The sequence below is a fragment of the Xyrauchen texanus genome, chromosome 20, assembly GCF_025860055.1.
Source record: "Xyrauchen texanus isolate HMW12.3.18 chromosome 20, RBS_HiC_50CHRs, whole genome shotgun sequence".
In the NCBI taxonomy this organism is placed as follows: Eukaryota; Metazoa; Chordata; class Actinopteri; order Cypriniformes; family Catostomidae; genus Xyrauchen; species Xyrauchen texanus.
In genome coordinates this window covers 37,578,146-37,598,111 of record NC_068295.1, presented here as the reverse complement: position 1 = coordinate 37,598,111, position 19,966 = coordinate 37,578,146, and the positions used below count along the sequence as shown (strand labels likewise).

Below are 19,966 nucleotides of genomic sequence, written 5' to 3'. Positions count from 1 at the left end.
TCACTGAAGGTTTACCTGCAAAATTAGTAGCACCAAACATCACAAGCAGCCTCAAGAATGGACAGAGAGTAGCCCTATAACACTTTTCCTTGAGCAGAATATTGCACTACAGATCGCTAAGTTTGTTCAAAGGAGAAAGTGAGATGGTTGCCAGATTGCACAAAATAAGTATAACATTAGGCGGAATATTTCCAATTTGCGCAAGTATAAATCTCAAACTCAGGTCACGTCAGGTCCCAATGCAAGTTAACTGAAATATCCAATGAAAAATAAAAACGCTTTTATGATAAATGAGCCACGGGCCGTATGTTGCCCATGTATGCTTTAGCTGTTTGCAAGATTATCATTAAATCTGCGTCGGCAGTACTAAATAGTCTATCACTTGGGCGGCCGCCGAAATATCTTCAATGACATGACACTCATGTCAGACCCCCTCGCCTCGCTTCTCTCAGACGTTTTCTCCGCTGCGCGCGCATGTCGCAAATTGACGAGTCTGACAGGCAGACAAGGAATAAAGGAGATGCGCACGCACACGTGAGATTCTCTGTCCGGTTGCATTTTTTTCTCAATATCGTAGAAAAGCAAATGTACATGGTATGATAACCGTCAATTTTCAAACCGTGGTATACCGTGAAACCGGTATACCGCTGCAACCCTGTCGGCAATTCATACAAGACGGCAAAGATATTATACAACTTGGCTCGTACGAAACGGTATGACTGTTTTGGTATGAATTGTAATCGGTATTTGTTGTTGTTGTTGATTGACATTTGATACACAAGCATGTCTGATGCAGGTGTAAATTGACGAGTACTTAAACAAGCCCTCATAATAAATCTCCAACTGATTGACAAATTCACTTGTGAAATGGATTGCTGTGAACTGTATGCCAATGATTGACTTATGTTCAATAATATGGTAGAAAACAATACATTGTATTCTAAAGCTGCTCTTCTGCCACAAGAATGTAATGCATTTTAATTATCTGAATATTTAGTTATATATTATATATATATATATGTATATATATATATATATATATATATATATATATGTATATATATATATATGATATAGATAACTATGTATCATTATTTCATCATTATATATTGAATTATATTTATATGAGGGGCTTTCTCAGCAAATATTTGTATATGCGATTAATCACGATTAATGAATCGGGACACCATGTAATTATTTCGATTAAAAAATTGTATATCATCTATATAATCATATATATATATATATATGTATGTACTGTATAACAAGTATGGTGCTGCTGAGAGTTTGCAGATCCTGATACTGATGTTCCCTTAGCATTTGCTTCATGTAAAAAGCAATACACAATGTTTTTTCAGTAGTACACAACCTCGGCCTAAACATTAGCTCCACTCTTCTCAACAATGATAACCTCCAAAAAAATGTACATGACAGAAACTACTCTAAATCCTAAAATAACTGAACATTAAACATTAAAAACTCTCCTACTTCTTTCATTTAGCATAGAAATACATTAAAATAACACTTAATTTTAGAATTTAATCTCCCTGTCCGGTCCCATGTAAATCATGCTGGAACTGGAAATCCCTGCCTGGTTTCAGCAATACTTTGATGCAATACATATTATTCACAAATCATATAGTCCTCCTAGTGCAATTGGGTTAAGTGAAATTAGACTGATTGCACACAATTAAATTAATTTGAGACCAAATGCTAAAGAATTGTTGCATTAGCTGTTGCATTAAGTGTGTTTAATATCACTTGTACTTTACACAATTTAATTATGTTCTCATCTCCTAACGGGTACCAAGAAAAGAGAGCATATTACCCCAGTTCTCGCTTCCCTACATTGGCTTCCAGTTCGATACAGAGTAAATTTCAAGGTTGTGATGTATGTTTATAAGGCATTGCATGGCTTAGCCCCTCAGTACATTGCTGATTTACTCCATCTACATTCTGCACCTATGTCTCTTAGATCATCAAATCAGTTACTGCTCTCTGTTCCTCGTTCCCGGTTGAAAACTAAAGGTGATCGGGCGTTTGTAGTTGCGGCCCCCAGATTGTGAAATGCACTCCCATTTACTGTTAGGTCTTCCACCACACTGCCGATATTTAAATCTAAATTGAAGACACATTTGTACTCTTTAGCCTATAATGTTGGTTGAGAATTTTAATAGTTTTCTGTGTAGGTTTTATAATGTTTTATTAATTTGTTCTTTTTAACATTTTATAAGTTCTATTAAATTCTGTTATTAATGTTTGTAAAACATTGTACAGCACTTTGGTTACAACATTTGTTGTTTTTAAGTGTGCTTTATAAATAAACTTGACTTGACTTGACTCATCTCAAACATCGATATATTAAGTTGATTTCAAGTGTACTGGTTTAGTATTTTTAATAGAGCTGTTTTCTCTTTTTTCAGTGCTTACAGTGTACAAATCTGTGTGTTAATATTTTATTACATTTAATACATAAGTCATCTCTGCACCTGTTTTCCCCCAACAGTGATCAGTCATGAAGTAAAACAAAAACTGGTTCTTCTGTACTTTTTAAGCTAATATAGAAATGCAAATGCTAGTCTTCATTACTTTCTCTGGGACATGTTTTTGACTTCACTCTCACACCATCTCTCTTTCTCATACTCTTAGTTTGTCAAGTGTGGCTATGCTGGATCCAACTTCCCAGAGCACATCTTCCCAGCTCTGGTTGGCAGGCCCATCATCCGATCCACGGCTAAAGTGGGCAACATTGAAATAAAGGTGAGGACCAGATTGCTTGTTGCACACCACACGCTCTTCTATCTGCCTGGTCAAATGATCAGTTTGGACTTTGTTGTGTCAGTTTGTAGGATTTTATGAATTACAAAAGATAAATATGTGGATGGATCCCCCAAGATAATATTTCAAACTTAAGCAGTTTTGTTGTTTTAAAGAAAGCCGTAATTGTCTCCTGTCCTTTGACCTGCTTTTTCATACTTGCACTCTTTCCTTCTTGTTGTACATATGGTGTAGTAAAATAACAAAATGGTAAGTGCAGTCCGGCATGTGCTCTATTTATCACTCATTGCCTGCTGAGGAGAGTGTGTTGCACCATGCAGTATCTCAACGTATCCACATAATAATATTGAATTTATTGCGTTTGATCTTCTCATCCATTTCAATTAGGGCTGGGCGATATAGTAAAATAAGGTATATATATTAATATTATTCCAGTGTTTTACAATATTCAGTAATACATATCTCGATATTTAATATTTGCTCGGGAATATGTGTTTTTATTATTTTGATTTTTTTGACCAAACTACAATTGTCATCAATTATATTAAAACATTTTAATGCAAGGGCTAAAATACAATTTGAATAATATCAGTGTAATGACACACTATTTAGGAAACGTATTGGCCAAATAAGAGCATTAAAATAATGTTGATGTTCACTATATGGCTTAATTTAACATTGCCTGCAAAACCATTGCGAGTGTATAGTGAATATTGGCTATATTTCCCAGCCCTAGTTCTAATCGAATGTTCTGTATGTGTATTTTCTTATTTTTAATTGTTTTAGCTAAACTGCAGTGGTGAATGATTCAGAGTTTCTCTCTAACATTTAAGTTTTCTTTCTGTTTTTGGTCTTGTTTAAATGTCTTTTCTTACTCCAATATTAACCGCAGTATTTTGCACTGCAGTTTCAAATCTGCAAATATCTTTCACAGAACATAGCAACTATTCAAAGCCGCACTAGACATTATTGCTGAAGTTCCTCCTCCTCCGGTCCAAAATAGATTTGGCAAAATTTGGCCTCAAAATGGAGGGAAATGTTGATGTGTGTGTTTCGAGTCATCCTGTTTCTGTCTGTTGAATGTCCTCTGGCCTCCAAAAAATGTTTGAGGAACAAAACAGAAAAGAAATGACAAGCCCTAAATAGATCTAATTTGTCATAATCAGTGTTGGGTAAGTTACTTAAAATAGCAATCCACTACAAAATTGTAATCAGATTACTTTAGTGATTACTTTATTGGAAAAAGTAATCACATTACTAATTATTTTTAATATATTAGTATTAACTATTATTATTAATAATGCTTATATTTCTTCTTTGTTCATTGTGACACAAGTCACTCTCAGTACCTCACGTTTGTCCTTCACGTTGACTCATTACAGTCCATAATTCATGTATTCTACATAAATAAGATGATAGAAATAAGCATAACCCTATAATGTACTTAAAAGTAATTAAATTAATTAAATGTCAGTAACTTTAATCTGATTACAATAATTTAAAATGCAATGTAATATGCAACTTTTTACTAAGAAGTAGTTATCTTAATGTAACTAATTACGTCATTATTAGATTGCACACAACAGTGGTCAGAATGCATTCTGTTCATCAGATATTGTTCCTCTAAATATGGGTATTTGGCGAGTTGATTTCAAAATGTTTTCTAGACATCGCTTGCTTCCCTTTTTACATAAATAAGATCCTTTTTACAAGAAATAAATCTGTACCCAGACAGATGAATTTTAAGGACCACAGGGCTCCATTGAAAACACGTGGCACTACCAGAAACATCCTGTACCAGTGCCAAAGAACACAGAGTACTCATGCTCTCCTTTAAAATGCATATGATTAACATTCAATGCTTCTGTCTAGGCCATGTGAAGGCAAGCATTCTTAGGTTTAGGGACTTTTCAAAACCCTAACCCTAAGTATTACACTTTGGTGAGGAACTTGTCTTGCACCATTTGTGCTACAGACATGAACAACACCTACAATCATGCCATTTGTGAAGGAGAGGTTTATGTTACTCTCTAAGCAGTTAGACTTGTGATTTTTAGCCTTGCAGACTAAAAACGTGTACAAAAATCCCTTAGTTACATTGAAGGAGTCACCCAAGCCATATCTAAAGACCAGACTTTCACAGAGAATTGGAGTCTGACTCTTTTAAACTAAGACTGAAAGCACCTTAGCAACCACATTGCAATGCCCTGGCAACCACCATTTATGGTCTGTGGTTTGTGACCAAAGGAAAAGTTAACCTTGTGTGTGAGGGTTGATCTGGAGTACCGGGTGGTCAAGAGAAACGCCTGTATGAATGAAATTGACTAACAGTTTTGTGCATGGAAATCTGCAGTTCTGTGCATGCTGGTTACAGTGAGCATCTGGCTTTTAGGAGTGCAGCATCTGTCCGTCTGCCCATCTCATCTCAGCTGCTGTGTTTACTGTGCTTACACTCTCTGAGCCAATAATGGAGGCTTCCTCACCTCATACCAGAATTTAGATAAAAAAGTCCTGGAGCTGATCTTGGACTTTAAATTCATGGTGTCGTACATCTGTCGTGGAAATGCCGTACATTTGATTCATAACGGATGCTGACTTGCCACATAAACACTGTAAATGCTAGATGAACTATGATGGGTGTGCAGTGTTACTAAACTGTGAAGCAGTACTAATATATCTGGGTTCAGCTGTGTTCCTAAACCTAGTCAGCTGCCTTTTAAGACAGCATGCTAATATTCATGGAACCTCAAAGGTGACTCATTCACACTCTAAATAGGCAGCAAGTCAAGCATTGTTACACGGCATTCAAAGTACAAATAATTTTAACTTTGACCCCATTGCTGCTGCCCTTTTGAAACGTCAGAAAATGGATTACCAGATCATTTGCATGTACAGTATGCATAGTCTGTCTTTGTCATGTTTTTACCTCACCAATTATGTCTTTTAGACTACAAAGCAGCAAGAAGTATTTAAAATCTGTAAAAAAAAAAGAGGAATTTCTTCTGTTTCCGAGCACCAAGAGACCGCAGTTACTGAACTTATTTAAATTAATTACGAACATGCTAAGACCTTAACATAAATGTGTTATTTGATTATTTTCTACAATCAAAGAAATAACATGTCCTTAATCTCTTCCAAATACATGTTTCCAATATTTACTGTGCACATTTCCCGCTTTCTTACCTGGCAAACTCGTAAAATTGCCCCTCTGTGATGCTATCTGCAATTGCTGCTGGTGTTGAGTGGTGCATTGACGCTTTTTAGAATATGACCAAAAGAAGGTATCTTTATAGGCAACATAGTAAGCTGCCTAACCTTTGGAAAAGCCTTAATGTCTGTAGTGTGCCTATGATGTCTTAAAATGCTACCTACGTAGTCAGCTCATTAGGGAATGAAACTGAGCGTTTAGTGGAGATGATGTCTATATAATTTTACTTGTGATTTGTCAGGATCTGATGGTGGGAGATGAAGCAAGTGAGCTGCGGTCAATGCTGGAGGTGAACTATCCCATGGAGAATGGCATCGTCAGGAACTGGGATGATATGAAGCACCTGTGGGATTACACCTTCGGTCCAGAGAAGCTCAACATCGACTCACACAACTGCAAGATCCTTCTTACAGAACCTCCCATGAACCCCACCAAGAACCGTGAGAAAATCATTGAGGTGTGTGTGTGTGTGTGTGTGTGTGTGTGTGTGTGTGTGTGTGTGCAGGAATTTTAGTTTCTATTAGATTACTATAATTTAGAAATATTACAGTTCAATATTATATTATAATAGTATTATAATAAAATATTACAGTAAAAATGTATTTAATAGGGTTTTTATTTGCATTAAACCAGCATACATCTGCATAAATCAAGGTTCTTACAGATACTTGAAAGATCGGAAAATGCTTGATTTTCCTAGTTAGGTTTTCAAGGTTTGAAATATGCTTGAATTTTGAACATGTTCCTTGAAAATGCTTGATTTTCCTAGTTAGGTTTTCAAGGTTTGAAATATGCTTGAATTTTGAACATGTTCCTTGAAAATGCTTGATTTTTCCTTAGTTTGACAGGAATAAAATCAAATTTGAAATACAGTATAAATTATACGGTCATTATGTTTGTGGTGTCTCGTATTGCGCACACTTTAGTACTACACATGGTAGATTGGCACCAAATAAATTATACCTGCATCTCCTGCTTCCATCAATATGCCGGGGAGCCATTCCAATGACAGGTGGCTGAAAGAGGAGACATAAAATATCTCTATGCGGGGGAGCGATCAAGGGACAAAGTGTGCAAAGGAAAAAAAAAAAGATGTCAATGGATGTTTGCACTTACTAAGCCATTCTGAAGGTAGAAGATGAGAAAAAGATTTTGTTAAAATTAGGGCTGGGCGATAAAATAATATAGATATATATCACGATAAGAAAAGACATAAGCTTTTTTACTTTTTTCGATTTTTACTGTGTCGCTAAAACACAAGCAGTTCGGCTTTCTCAAGCTGCGTTTCCACTGGGGCGGACAAAATCCGCTCAAAGGCGCTCACAGCGCTAGGAGAGAGCTTGCTCCGCACCGCTGCCGATCCTATGATCCACCTTGCGAGCATGACGCTCGGCTTTCCTAGGAATTAATTGAAAACGCTCTCAGCTTTGCTCACAACGCGTGGTAATGTAGGGTCAGACTGGATGAACTTGCTAATGCTAGCTGCCTTGCTAACAATTAGGTTACGTCGGACACCTGATTGATTCAATCTGCACCGCAAGACTTCATGACAACGGTTGTGCCCTCTCATCGTCGCTAGTGAAGAGCGTGACAGAACAACAGTGATGTGGACAACAGCTCTAATCTTGAATATTGTTCTCTAGCAACAAACATGCATCATTTCTGCCCTGTCCCACTCCGCACGCGTCGCCTCTTTTCCCTGCATGTGTGTAGACATGAAGCGCTGCATGAGTTAACGTGGTTTTAAAGCACCTTTTGGACCATAATGTTTTTCTCTTCTAAATGTATCTTTATTAATCAGCATGTTACGAGCCTTTAATAACATAAACAATAATAAAATAATAAACAAATCGATTTCTGTTCTAATTTTGGGAAAAATAATTAGATGTCTGGAATGGATAAGGAAAGACTAAAATTACTAGTTGCTAGCCTTGTCTCTCACTTTAATGAAAATATACAAATGTTTATTAAATTTGAAAAAAAAAAAAAAAGTTTTTTACATTTTCTCTCGGGACACCCCTGAACCCACATTCAGCATCATTCCACAGTCACAAGGGCTTAATGCCCCATACTTGGTTATCTGAATCTAAAGAAATATAAAAAATATTTCATTTCAATGTAAAAATATTCCATCAAATACTGGACTGCTGTCACTATGCTTCAGAACAAACAGATGATCTTTTAACATTCATTTTCACATTAATTGAACATTTAAACGAAAATTAAACATTAATCGATAAACGGTAAACGGTAAAAGACGGTAAAGTTGGTAAAAGATCCCACAGACCCCACTGCTTTGGCCATCTCTGGACCCCCTGTGCAGTTTTGTAGAGACTATTTTGACTGTTTAAAATTTATTTTTTCTTGTTTTCTTCCTTCAACTTTGAAATAAAAAAAAGAAAGTGCAATGTGTAAATGTATATATAAATATCGATATCAAACTATATGAAAAAGATTATCGTGATAACAATTTTGGCCATATCGCCCAGCCCTAGTTAAAAACTGAATTTACTTTTGAATCATTTACAATCAATAATACAATAAGTAGTATCACATGAATACTCAGTGAATAAGTTAATGAATGCGATAAATTAAATATATTAAATCTAGTGCTGAATTAATCAAAATAAAATTTACATTTCAAAATGGCCCAGTGTGATTTATTAAACCCCCCAAAAGGCTGCAATTTTATTAAATAAATGTACTTAAAGTCTGGATTATCATAATCCAGCTGTCTCTGTGGCTCACCAACAGCGACGGCCCACACTAATTCTGACTCTGAGTTTGGTTTATTAGTGCGCGGTGCTTTTTTCTTATATGTGCGTTGAGAATACAAAGTGCTATGACCACTTTATTTTCATGTAATTCAAAACATTCTTGTTCACAACATTGTAAATGAGAGGCATGTTTAAAAAAATAAGAATGAATTACAGATGTCTTTAGTTTAATGTTAAAAAAGGCTTGAGGGTTTATTATTTGGACCAATGCTGTGTGAATGTAATGAAATTACGACTAATTTATGTAATATTTCTGTTGTACTACAATACAATTACCATATTCGATATGTTTAACAAAATTATTTTATTTAATTTGTAGGTAAATATTGTTGTTTATTCATTGGGTATTGATACATTGGTACATTTACCAATTTGAATATGATAAACACACATTTATATTTATGATGAATATTATTCTCCCATGAACTCATCAAATGACTTGATTATTTGTTTGAAATTGATAAGCAGTGTTATATGTTCAAAATGCTTGTTGAATGTGTGCCGCAGACTATGTATACATTTATCCTTTACATAGTTTAGCTGTCAGAACAGCTGTAATCACTCATAATATTTATAATAATAGCTGAGGACATAATATCAGTTGTAGAACTTTTGCATTTATTTGAAGTGGGGAAACACCCACACAAACTTTCTTTAAAAATAGCCAAATCGATTTGATGTTTCTTTTCATTTTTAACAGTAACCAGGATTGTTTTCCCCTGTGGTAATTCAAGCCCTATAGATAACCGGTGTTTCCGACTGTATCTGTGCTTTAATGCAAAATTAGGTTGTAATCATATTAAGGATTCCAGTCTTAGCTGTTTGTGGGTTTAATGGAATTCTTAAAACTTAAATTATTTAGACTGTGCAATGTTTGACATCACAGAAGATGCTTTTTATCATTGTATTTTTATCAAGTAACATTTAGAATTGAGTAATATTTAAAGCTTCGAGGTGCTTGAAAAATATTATTAAGGTACCTTGAAAATGCTCAAAGTGCTTGAATTTCCCTCTTAATTGCTGTACAAACCCTGCTAAATGTGTTTGTTTTTTGTTCAAGTTTAATTTATCCGTTATAAATAAAAATAATTCAACAAAATATTTTTTCATTTAAATCAGCATAAATTAAAGTACAGAAAATGCTGCAACAATGTATAAACACTTTATTATAATAATATAATAATATATATATATATATATATATATATATATATATATATATATATATATATAATACTTTTTCAGTATTAGTCATAAAAATGAGATTTTGTTTCGAATGGTGTAGGTATGATTAATTATCATGAAAATAATGTCACCAATTCAATGCAAAAAGATCTTAATGATCAGAAAATATAAAAAAAATATACAAAATATAATTTCTTATTTTCGCACTTTGATTTGAGGTGAAATGTTACTTCTCCTTGGTACTGCGATTATTAGTTGTTTTAGTTATTTATTTATTTTTATTTGGAAGTAAAGATGTTGTTAAGGGCCCAAAAAGTTAATTCAAGTGTCCAAACTTTTTTTTTGAGAATTATGAAAATTTGCCTTTGAAAAGTGTTCCTTTTTCTTTTATGTGAAAAATAGTTTGTAAATAGATTTTACTTGCGTGTTGTTTTGGCACATTGGACATGATGTGAACCATGTATCTGCAGACTAATTAAGTCAACATTTTATATTGTCTTTACTGTTTTCTCTCATTACAAAACAGATTTGAATCTGCTTTTCTTAACAGTGAGAGATACAAATAGTGTGTAGAAGTGAAGGCTTTGTTGTAGAAACAGGTTCTGCAGACTGGCACCAGTACAGTCAGTTCATCAGCACATATAATTAACTGCAGCTGCCTGCTCATCTCAGCACTCATCATTAGAGCAGCTGGGAGGATCGCAGATGCTTTGTGCACCTCTATCCTGATACCAACCCTTTACTTCCTTATGGAGCAGAAATAAAACATCAGAGATTATTGGAGTTAAACAAGACTCTTATATTCAAACCAGAGTTATTGAATGTTATTTAATCTATAAAATAACCTGGACATATGGATAAGTATTTTTGAACTGGGTTAATGAAGTCTATTAATCAGTAATAGGCTTCATGTCATTTATTGTATTTCTATGTCATATATGAAATGGTTAATTTTACGAATGGGACAGTATGGTTATCTCACGATTCTGTTCGATGTTCGATATGAGGTTCACGATTCAATATAAACTTGATTCGATAAATCAGCACAAATAACAAAGTATGACAGAAAATTGTGTATGCAATTTAAATGAATGTTTGAGCAAAATTATAATTTCTCATCAGAATAGAGTATATAAAAAAAGCATTAATAAAAAAGATTCTCATATACTATTCTCTATAAGAAAAAACCACAAACATTAAAAACAGTTGTCAGGCTGATTAGGTGCAGGACAAGAATATATCTTGTCCAGAAATATAATGTCTTGAAAAGTGACAGGTTTCAATCAAAGCTCCTGTCCTGTATAACATGCCAGGGACAGCTGTACTTTGTTCTAGCCCTAGCCTAGCTAGGGGCCATATTTGCGAAGCTGTCCTTTCAGGTTTTAATAATGTGTTGGACAGTTTGTAATCTTAACCCAGTTCCAGTGATTTCAGCAATCTCCTTAGTTGTTTTCTTTGCTTGATGCAGGCCAATAATTCTGAAACACAGTAACATCTTTTCTACAACAATGGGATATGTCTTTCGACATGGTTATTTAAGAAATGAGAGGCAACACACTGCATCAGTTAGGGTATAAAGAATTGTTGCCAGCTGAAACATCTTCAGCACTGAAATAATGATCCACTTATAGGCTCTTAAGTATCTGCTTATTTAAATTCAAACAATTATTATTATTATTTTTGGCCAGACAGTGTATGTAGAATGGTTGACACTCCTAAGAACATAAGAACTGTCTTTCTTACATTAATGCATAAAATCAACATAAACTGAATTGACAGTTGTGCAAGCGGCACTTATAGGTTACATGATTAGGGAAACTATCAAAATACTTTGAAACCAGCAGACTTCGACTTCTGAGCTATCTGGAAATATATATAATAGTGGTCGACTGATAGTGGATTTTGCTGATACCAATAACTAAGATGGTGGGAATGGCAAATAACTGATTAATCTGCCAATAGGATTTAAAAGCAAAGTGCAAAGAGTCCAAAATGAATAAAATCCCACATGCAGCTTTATTTAACCAAAATCCCAATAATAGCCAGAATAAATTAAGATTTGATGCATAACACTGGATTTTTAAATATGAACAATCCCGAAACATTTTGGGGACTCTAATTTTGAAATGACTAAATGATGAAACTATCTGCAGCTATCGACAAATTTTAGCAGATGACCGTTTTTTAAGTAAATCAGTGAAAGTTGCAAAATATCGGTGCTATGTGTGATTAATTGGTCATCAACTTTCTGTAAAGAACAGATATGATTTGTCATTTATTTTGGTTTGCATTATTTTACAGTTTGATATATTGTCCCATCCCTAGTTAATTTGTCTTATTTAAAAGTTAATTTGTCTTTGTCTGTATATGTCCCATTGTCCTTTTAGGTCATGTTTGAGACTTACCAGTTTTCAGGCGTTTACATTGCCATACAGGCTGTGCTAACACTTTATGCTCAAGGTGAGTTACTCCAAGCACTTATTTGTCCTTGTGCTTAGCATTTGTGCTGAGCTCATTGATGTAACAGACAGTCTAATGCACTTATTGTGTTCAAACATACTTGGGGTATTTACACTTTGTCACTTAATGCATTTTTGCTGATCGAATTTCTACCACCTCCAGTGGTGGTTTGAGAAGCATTCCAGAAAAAACTTGGTCAATTGTAAATGCATCTTGCTGTTCAAGCTACATGGAAACTTTACTCTGCCCAAACAGCGCTATGTCAGCATGGGAAAAATGTGACACGTAAAGGCTGTTACTGAGTATTTGCATATGGCTCGTGTTGTGCAATAAATAATAACAAATTATGAAACTGATGGACATTGTACGAGAGACAGAGTTGATGGAGATCGCTAAAGAAACTGAAACTAAACACTGACAATAAGCGGAGCTGATGCACATGGATATATCTGAACTATGACATGCCCAGAGGGGAAAAATACACAGTGCTCACACGTACAGAAACATGCGTGCTGGGCAAAGTCAGTTGGAATAATAAATAATATCTTTTTAAATTCTCTGCCCGGCATTTGCACAATCATGGAAGTGAACTCCATTTTATTTGCATATAGAGCGGAAATTAAAGATCAGATTTATATCCGTTTGATGAAGACACATTGATGTGGCCAAGTGTAAATGGAATGTGCTTATTCAATCGGATTGCAATCCATTCAGAAAAAAAGAAGTGACCAAGTGTTAATAACTCCACTAACCTACGAGTGTATAAATGTTTGTCCTCTGTGTTACACTTAGGCCTTCTGACTGGAGTAGTGGTGGATTCAGGTGATGGAGTCACCCACATTTGTCCAGTGTATGAGGGCTTTTCTCTGCCCCATCTGACGAGGAGACTGGATATTGCAGGAAGAGATATTACACGCTATCTCATAAAGGTATGGAGTATTGCTGTTACAGTGAGGCACTTACAATGGAAGTGAATGGGGACAGTTTTGGCAGTAAATTTGTTTAAATAATTTTTACAGTAGTCATGGCAACGAAGTTGTAAAATTTACACAGAAAAGCTTAGTAAGCTATTTTATCACACTATAGTCATGTTAACATGGATATTTGTTATGTCTTGTGGCTATACTTTTGAAACAGTGAGTATTTAAACATTTACGTATTGGCCCCACTGACTGACTACATGTTGTTTTGCAAAATTCTCAATAGATTCACATTTGCTGCTACTGAGGTTGAGGTAGAGGTAGGTTTAGGGTTCATGGTAAGGTTTAGTTTTATTATTAGGTATAATGTTAACCGGGCAACTATAGATGTAATTACAATGCAACAACACATATGTACATAATAAGTACATTGTATCTAATGCATAAGTAGTTAAAGAAACCACTGTCAGCCAAATGAGAACTCATGAGCATTTGAATGTTTTTGTTGCATCACACAGCTGCTCTTGCTGCGAGGTTACGCCTTCAACCACTCGGCAGATTTCGAGACTGTCCGCATGATGAAGGAGAAGCTCTGTTACGTGGGCTACAACATCGAGCAGGAACAAAAGCTCGCTCTGGAGACCACCGTACTGGTGGAGTCCTACACGGTCAGTTTTATGGAATTTTATGAACCGTTTTAATGCAAAGTTGCATTCTGAAGAGGTGTTAACAGCCTGCAGGCTGGTGGTCTCCTTCTTGCTAAAATTCAAAGGTTACAGTTTGAATGTTAGTTTATGAGGCAGAAGTTTTTCTGGCTGGAATTTTTAGTATGTGGTTTTGAAGATTTCCCACTGGGATGCAAAAGTGTTCTGCGTTTCCATGGTAAGATGCTCTTCGGATTGGATTTAGCAGCAGAGAAATTCTTCAGTCTACACTTGGACATCCTGTATGTTAGATGCCAGACATTGCTCTGTTCTGATTGGCTGCTGCATGTGTGATGGCCTCAAGGGGGCAGTGATGAGGTTTTTAGGAAGAGAGGAAGTTGCTGACAAGTTGTTCAATGTTTTACCAGTTTTGTGCAAAAGCAGTTCCTTCTTTGGTTTTGTAGGTATGGGGGTGACATTTTCCTTGTGCTTTCTTTTCTTTTAAAAACAAACAAAAGAACCAAAGAAAAGAACAAGTTTTAAAACAAGAAATGCAGTGTGGCATCACTGTTGCCTAACCAGCATGTAACATAATTTCCTGCATGGTCACAGTCCTTCCCCAGCTGGGAAGCTCTGCATATCCGACCTCTGGACACTCCTCAATGGGCCCTTTATATACTCCCACGCACCCTGTCAACATTTTCTTCTTAGTCATCATGGGTAGGCTTGACTGTGCGTTACCCTTCAGACCTAAGACTTTGCTCAATCCAGCCAGTAGAACAGGAACATTGAATTATACAAGCTGATTTTAAATCGAGATACATTTTGTAAGCGACCAACCAAATGTTGACCAGGTTGCCATTGGAGGCAGTGTAATCATGCAAATCAACAAATTACCTTCATGTACTTATAGTAGAGCTTGGGGTTTGGATATATAACTAAAAAATATTGTAATAATTTTCAGCCTTTTGCCAATATTTAATATATACCTGAAATGAAAAGTAATTTGAGATATAAATACAAATATATATCATTGTAATTATATTAGTAGTTTGAGATTTGGATTTTTCTTTTTATATATATATTTTGTTTGAAGTTATAATGAGAGACGCTAATAAAATATCTGTCTCAACAACGTCATACTCATGGGTTGCGAGACAAGGAGGGATCGCGAAAATAGTCTGGTCAAGTAAAACCTTAAAATATTGATTGATTTTCATATTGCCAGCAAAATCACCACCAGTATATTGTCAAAATGTTTTATATTTTATCCAACCCTAGTTGAACATTTAATAAAACTCCTTACATTTATGACTTGGCAATGCAATTGATTTAAAGCCTTAAAATCCATGTATTCTCCTTGTTTAGCTCCCTGACGGCCGGGTTATTATGGTAGGAGGTGAGCGGTTTGAAGCTCCAGAGGCTCTGTTCCAACCTCACCTCATTAATGTGGAAGGGGTCGGAGTGGCTGAACTTCTCTTCAACACCATTCAAGCAGCAGACATCGACACCAGGTGAGCTCAAATGACACACCTCCAGTTCTTTCTTCAGTTCTGTGTCATAGGATCCTTTCTCCAATATACACAAATGTATTCTATGCTATATTAATTCATGCTTCCTTAAAGAGATTGTTTGTGGAAAATGAGAATTTTATCATCATTTACTCACTCTCATATCATTCCCACCCCATAGCGTTTGTTTTTTCCATGAATCAAACAGTGAGTTTCAGATTCCCACGATCATGGAAAACCTTGAAATTTAAGGGAACATTATGACTTGATGTATTGGCATTATGGCAAATATATGACAATAATTTCCACAATGAAAAAGTTAAGTTATAATCATACAAACCACAATACCCCCCCCTTACCTTAACCATAATCATTATCGACATTATCTTCATAATTGTGAAAACACAATTAAAGACGGACAATTAATTAGCATAATCGTGAAAGCCCTAAAACGGACAATTTATCGTCATAATCGTGAAAGCCCTAATTCGAACAATGAATCTTCATAATCGTGAAAGCCCTAATACGGACAATTTATTGTCATAATCGTGAAAGCCCTAATTCGAACAATGAATCATCATAATCGTGAAAGCCCTAATTTGGACAATGAATCGTCATAATCATGAAAGCCCTAATTTGGACAATGAATCGTCATAATCGTGAAAGCCCTAATTTGGACAACGAATCGTCATAATCGTGAAAGCCCTAATTTGGACAATGAATCGTCATAATCGTGAAAGCCTTAATTTGGACAATGAATCGTCATAATCGTGAAAGCCCTAATTTGGACAATGAATCGTCATAATCGTGAAAGCCCTAATTCGGACAATGAATCTTCATAATCGTGAAAGCCCTAATACGGACAATTTATTGTCATAATCGTGAAAGCCCTAATTCGAACAATGAATCGTCATAATCGTGAAAGCCCTAACTCGGACAATGAATCGTCATAATCGTGAAAGCCCTAATTTGGACAATGAATCGTCATAATCGTGAAAGACCTAATTTGGACAATGAATCGTCATAATCGTGAAAGCCCTAATTCGGACAATGAATCCTCATAATCGTGAAAGCCCTAATTCGGAAAATGAATCCTCATAATCGCGAAAGCCCTAACTCGGACAATGAATCGTAATAATCGTGAAAGCCCTAACTCAGACAATGAATCGTCATAATCGTGAAAGCCCTAATTTGGACAATGAATCGTCATAATCGTGAAAGCCCTAATTTGGACAATGAATCGTCATAATCGTGAAAGCCCTAATTCGGACAATGAATCATCATAATCGTGAAAGCCCTAATACGGACAATTAATCATCATAATCGTGAAAGCCCTAATACGGACAGTGAATCATCATAATCGTGAAAGCCCTAATACGGACAATTCATTATCATAATTGTGAACGCCCTAAAATATCTGCCCGGCAGAATATCAGGAAGGCTCCTGGCCCTGCCGGTGTGTCACCATCCTGCCCGAAAATCTGTGCAGACCAGCTGGCCCCCATCTTCACACAGATCTTTAACAGATCACTGGAGCTGTGTGAAGTTCCAGCCTGCTTCAAACGCTTCACAATCATCCCGGTCCCCAAAAAAACCCTCCATCTTTGGACTAAATAAGTACAGGCCTGTCGCCCTGACATCTGTAGTCATGAAATCCTTTGAAAGACTGGTTTTGGCCCACCTGAAGGACATTACAGGCCCCTTGCTGGACCCCCTGCAGTTTGCCTACAGGGCTAACAGGTCAGTAGATGATGCAGTCAACTTGGGACTGCATCACATCCTGCAACACCTCGACGCTCCAGGGACATATGCAAGGATCCTGTTCGTGGACTTCAGCTCAGCGTTCAACGCCATCATCCCAGACATCCTCTGCACCAAACTCACCCAGCTCACTGTGCCAGCCTCCACCTGTTAGTGGATCACAAACTTCTTGACTGACAGGAGTCAGCAGGTAAGACTGCGGAACATCACATCCAGCACCCGGACTATCAGCACTGGCGCCCCCCAGGGGTGTGTGCTCTCCCCACTGCTCTTCTCCCTCTACACCAACGACTGCACCTCAGGAGACCCATCTGTCAAACTCCTGAAGTTCGCTGAAGACACAACGGGCATCGGCCTCATCCGGGACGGTGATGAGTCGGCCTTCAGACGGGAGGTTGATCAGCTGGCTCTCTGGTGCGGTCAGAACAACCTGGAGCTTAACATGCTCAAAACTGTGGAGATGACTGTGGACTTCAGGAGGAGCCCCCCCACTCTGCCCCCCTTCACCATACTCAACAGCCCTGTGTCTGCTGTGGAATCCTTCAGGTTTCTGGGTTCCACTATATCCCAGGACCTGAAGTGGGAGCCCAACACTGACACCATCATCAAGAAGGCCCAGCAGAGAATGTACTTCCTGCGCCAGCTTAGGAAGCTCAACCTACCTAAGGAGCTGCTGATCCACTTTTACACAGCCATCGTCCAGTCTGTTCTCTGCACCTCCATCACTGTCTGGTTTGGACCTGCCACCAAAAAGGACAGGAGCAGACTACAACGGACAGTCAGGACTGCAGAAAAGATCATTAGTGCCAACCTGCCCTCCATTCAGGACTTATACATTTCCAGAGTCAGGAAACGGGCAGGAAACATCACTGCAGATCCATCTCACCCCGGACACAACCTGTTCCAGCTTCTCCCCTCAGGTAGGCGCTACAGAGCAATGTACGCCAAAACTAACAGAAACAGTTTCTTCCCACAAACCATCACTCTGATGAACAGCTGATGTCTGACTCCCAGTGTCAGGAACAATTCCTGTGCAATAACCCAGTAACTCTGTCTCTAATCAGCCACCTGTTTACTGGTTACTTAATTTTCTTCATCATTCTCTATTTCAGAGCTGTTCATACTGTTCATATTGTTATATTGTCCTATTGTATATACTGTATACCAATCCGCCTACCTCAAGTCACAACTCCTGCACAAAATGCTTATACTATTTATTCCTGCATCCTTTGCACTATGCTTCATCGCACTCTGTCACATTTGCATGTATGTGTACCTGTATATCACATCCACCTCCGACATGTACATAATTGTAATAATAACTTTACTCCTGCATCCATTGCACTCTGATAACTGCACTATTTGTCAATATGTCTATATTGTTTTTGTTCATAGTGTGTATATTTGTGTTGTCTACACTGTAGCCTGTGTCTGATTTTATTTTATTATTGTGTTATTGTATTTTCGCACATCGTGAGCAATGTACAATCCTGAGTCAAATTCCTCGTATGTGTACACATACCTGGCAATAAAGCTGATTCTGCAATGGCAATTAATTGTCATAATCGTGAAAGCCCTAATACGGACAATTAATCGTCATAATCGTGAAAGCCCTAAAACGGACAATTAATCGTCATAATCGTGAAAGCCCTATTATGGACAATTAATCGGCATAATTGTGAACGCCCTAAAATGGCAATTAATTGTTATATTTGTTAACGCCCTAAAATGGACAATAAATCGTCATAATCGTGAGCACCCTAAAATGGACAATTGTGAAAGCTCTAATACAGACAATTAATCACCATAATCGTGAAAGCCCTAAAATGGACAATTAATCGTCATAATTGTTAATGCTCTAAAATGGACATTTAATCTGCATAATCGTAAAAGCCCTAAATCTGACAATTAATCTGCTTAATCACAATTATTTGTTTGACAATTAATCAGTCAAATTTCATAATCGTGACAGCCCTAGGTTTCTCTTGCCTTAGGCATGCATAGCTCTTTGAAATATGCTAAAAAGAAGGACCATGTTTAAAAAAACATGCGTTTTGAATCTCAGATAGTAAATTTGATCTGTTCAAATTGACTGTTAGTCATTACTTCTTTAATCTATCCACTATGCATTAGGGGGTCAGCCCTTTTCCTATGTAATAGAATTTGAGCATCTCCAATGTAATAGAAATTAAGCAATTAAGCATCTAGCCAAAAGCACAGTAAAGGCGATAACTGTATACATGTCTTTCTTAAGCGTAATACTCTCAGGCCTAGCACCAAAGATGGTTATTAAGGAGTTAGGGTCAATAGGGTCAATAAATATCACTAAAGGATTTGAAGATTTCTCTGGGAACTTTTAAATTGTAAAACTGCGAGCAAGCCATAGTGATGTTCGATTTGTAAGCAAACTGTTCTTTCAAGTCTTTGATTTGAATCAAACTGATTTTAAACATTTTATATCCAGTAATCACAAATTACTGAAAAAGCCATGGAAATGTATTATTAAGAATTGGTGGGAACCCTGAAGTTTAAAACAATGCCTCCATAAATGTGGTTTGAAAGCTATAGCACGGGGAAGATGATCACAAATTAGATTTCAGTTTATTCCTCTCAAAGCTATCGCATGTCTTTAGAAGATTTGGAATTCAGCGCATTTGTTGAATAGACCACATTTATGGTGCTTTTTGTCCTTTTTGAAGCTTGACAGTATGTATGGAAAACA

General features: G+C 36.6%; 1 protein-coding gene across 1 annotated transcript in view; it reads left to right on the top strand.

Moving 5' to 3' along the window:
* LOC127660992 (actin-related protein 2-A-like) overlaps positions 1-19,966 on the top strand; it is a 29,347-nt gene that overhangs the window by 4,767 nt on the left and 4,614 nt on the right. Inside the window, exons 2-7 of the mRNA XM_052151508.1 lie at positions 2,650-2,760; positions 6,228-6,443; positions 12,336-12,408; positions 13,201-13,337; positions 13,847-13,996; positions 15,341-15,486. Of these exons, the coding sequence (XP_052007468.1) occupies positions 2,650-2,760; positions 6,228-6,443; positions 12,336-12,408; positions 13,201-13,337; positions 13,847-13,996; positions 15,341-15,486 (833 nt within the window). The remainder of the gene's footprint in view (positions 1-2,649; positions 2,761-6,227; positions 6,444-12,335; positions 12,409-13,200; positions 13,338-13,846; positions 13,997-15,340; positions 15,487-19,966) is intronic.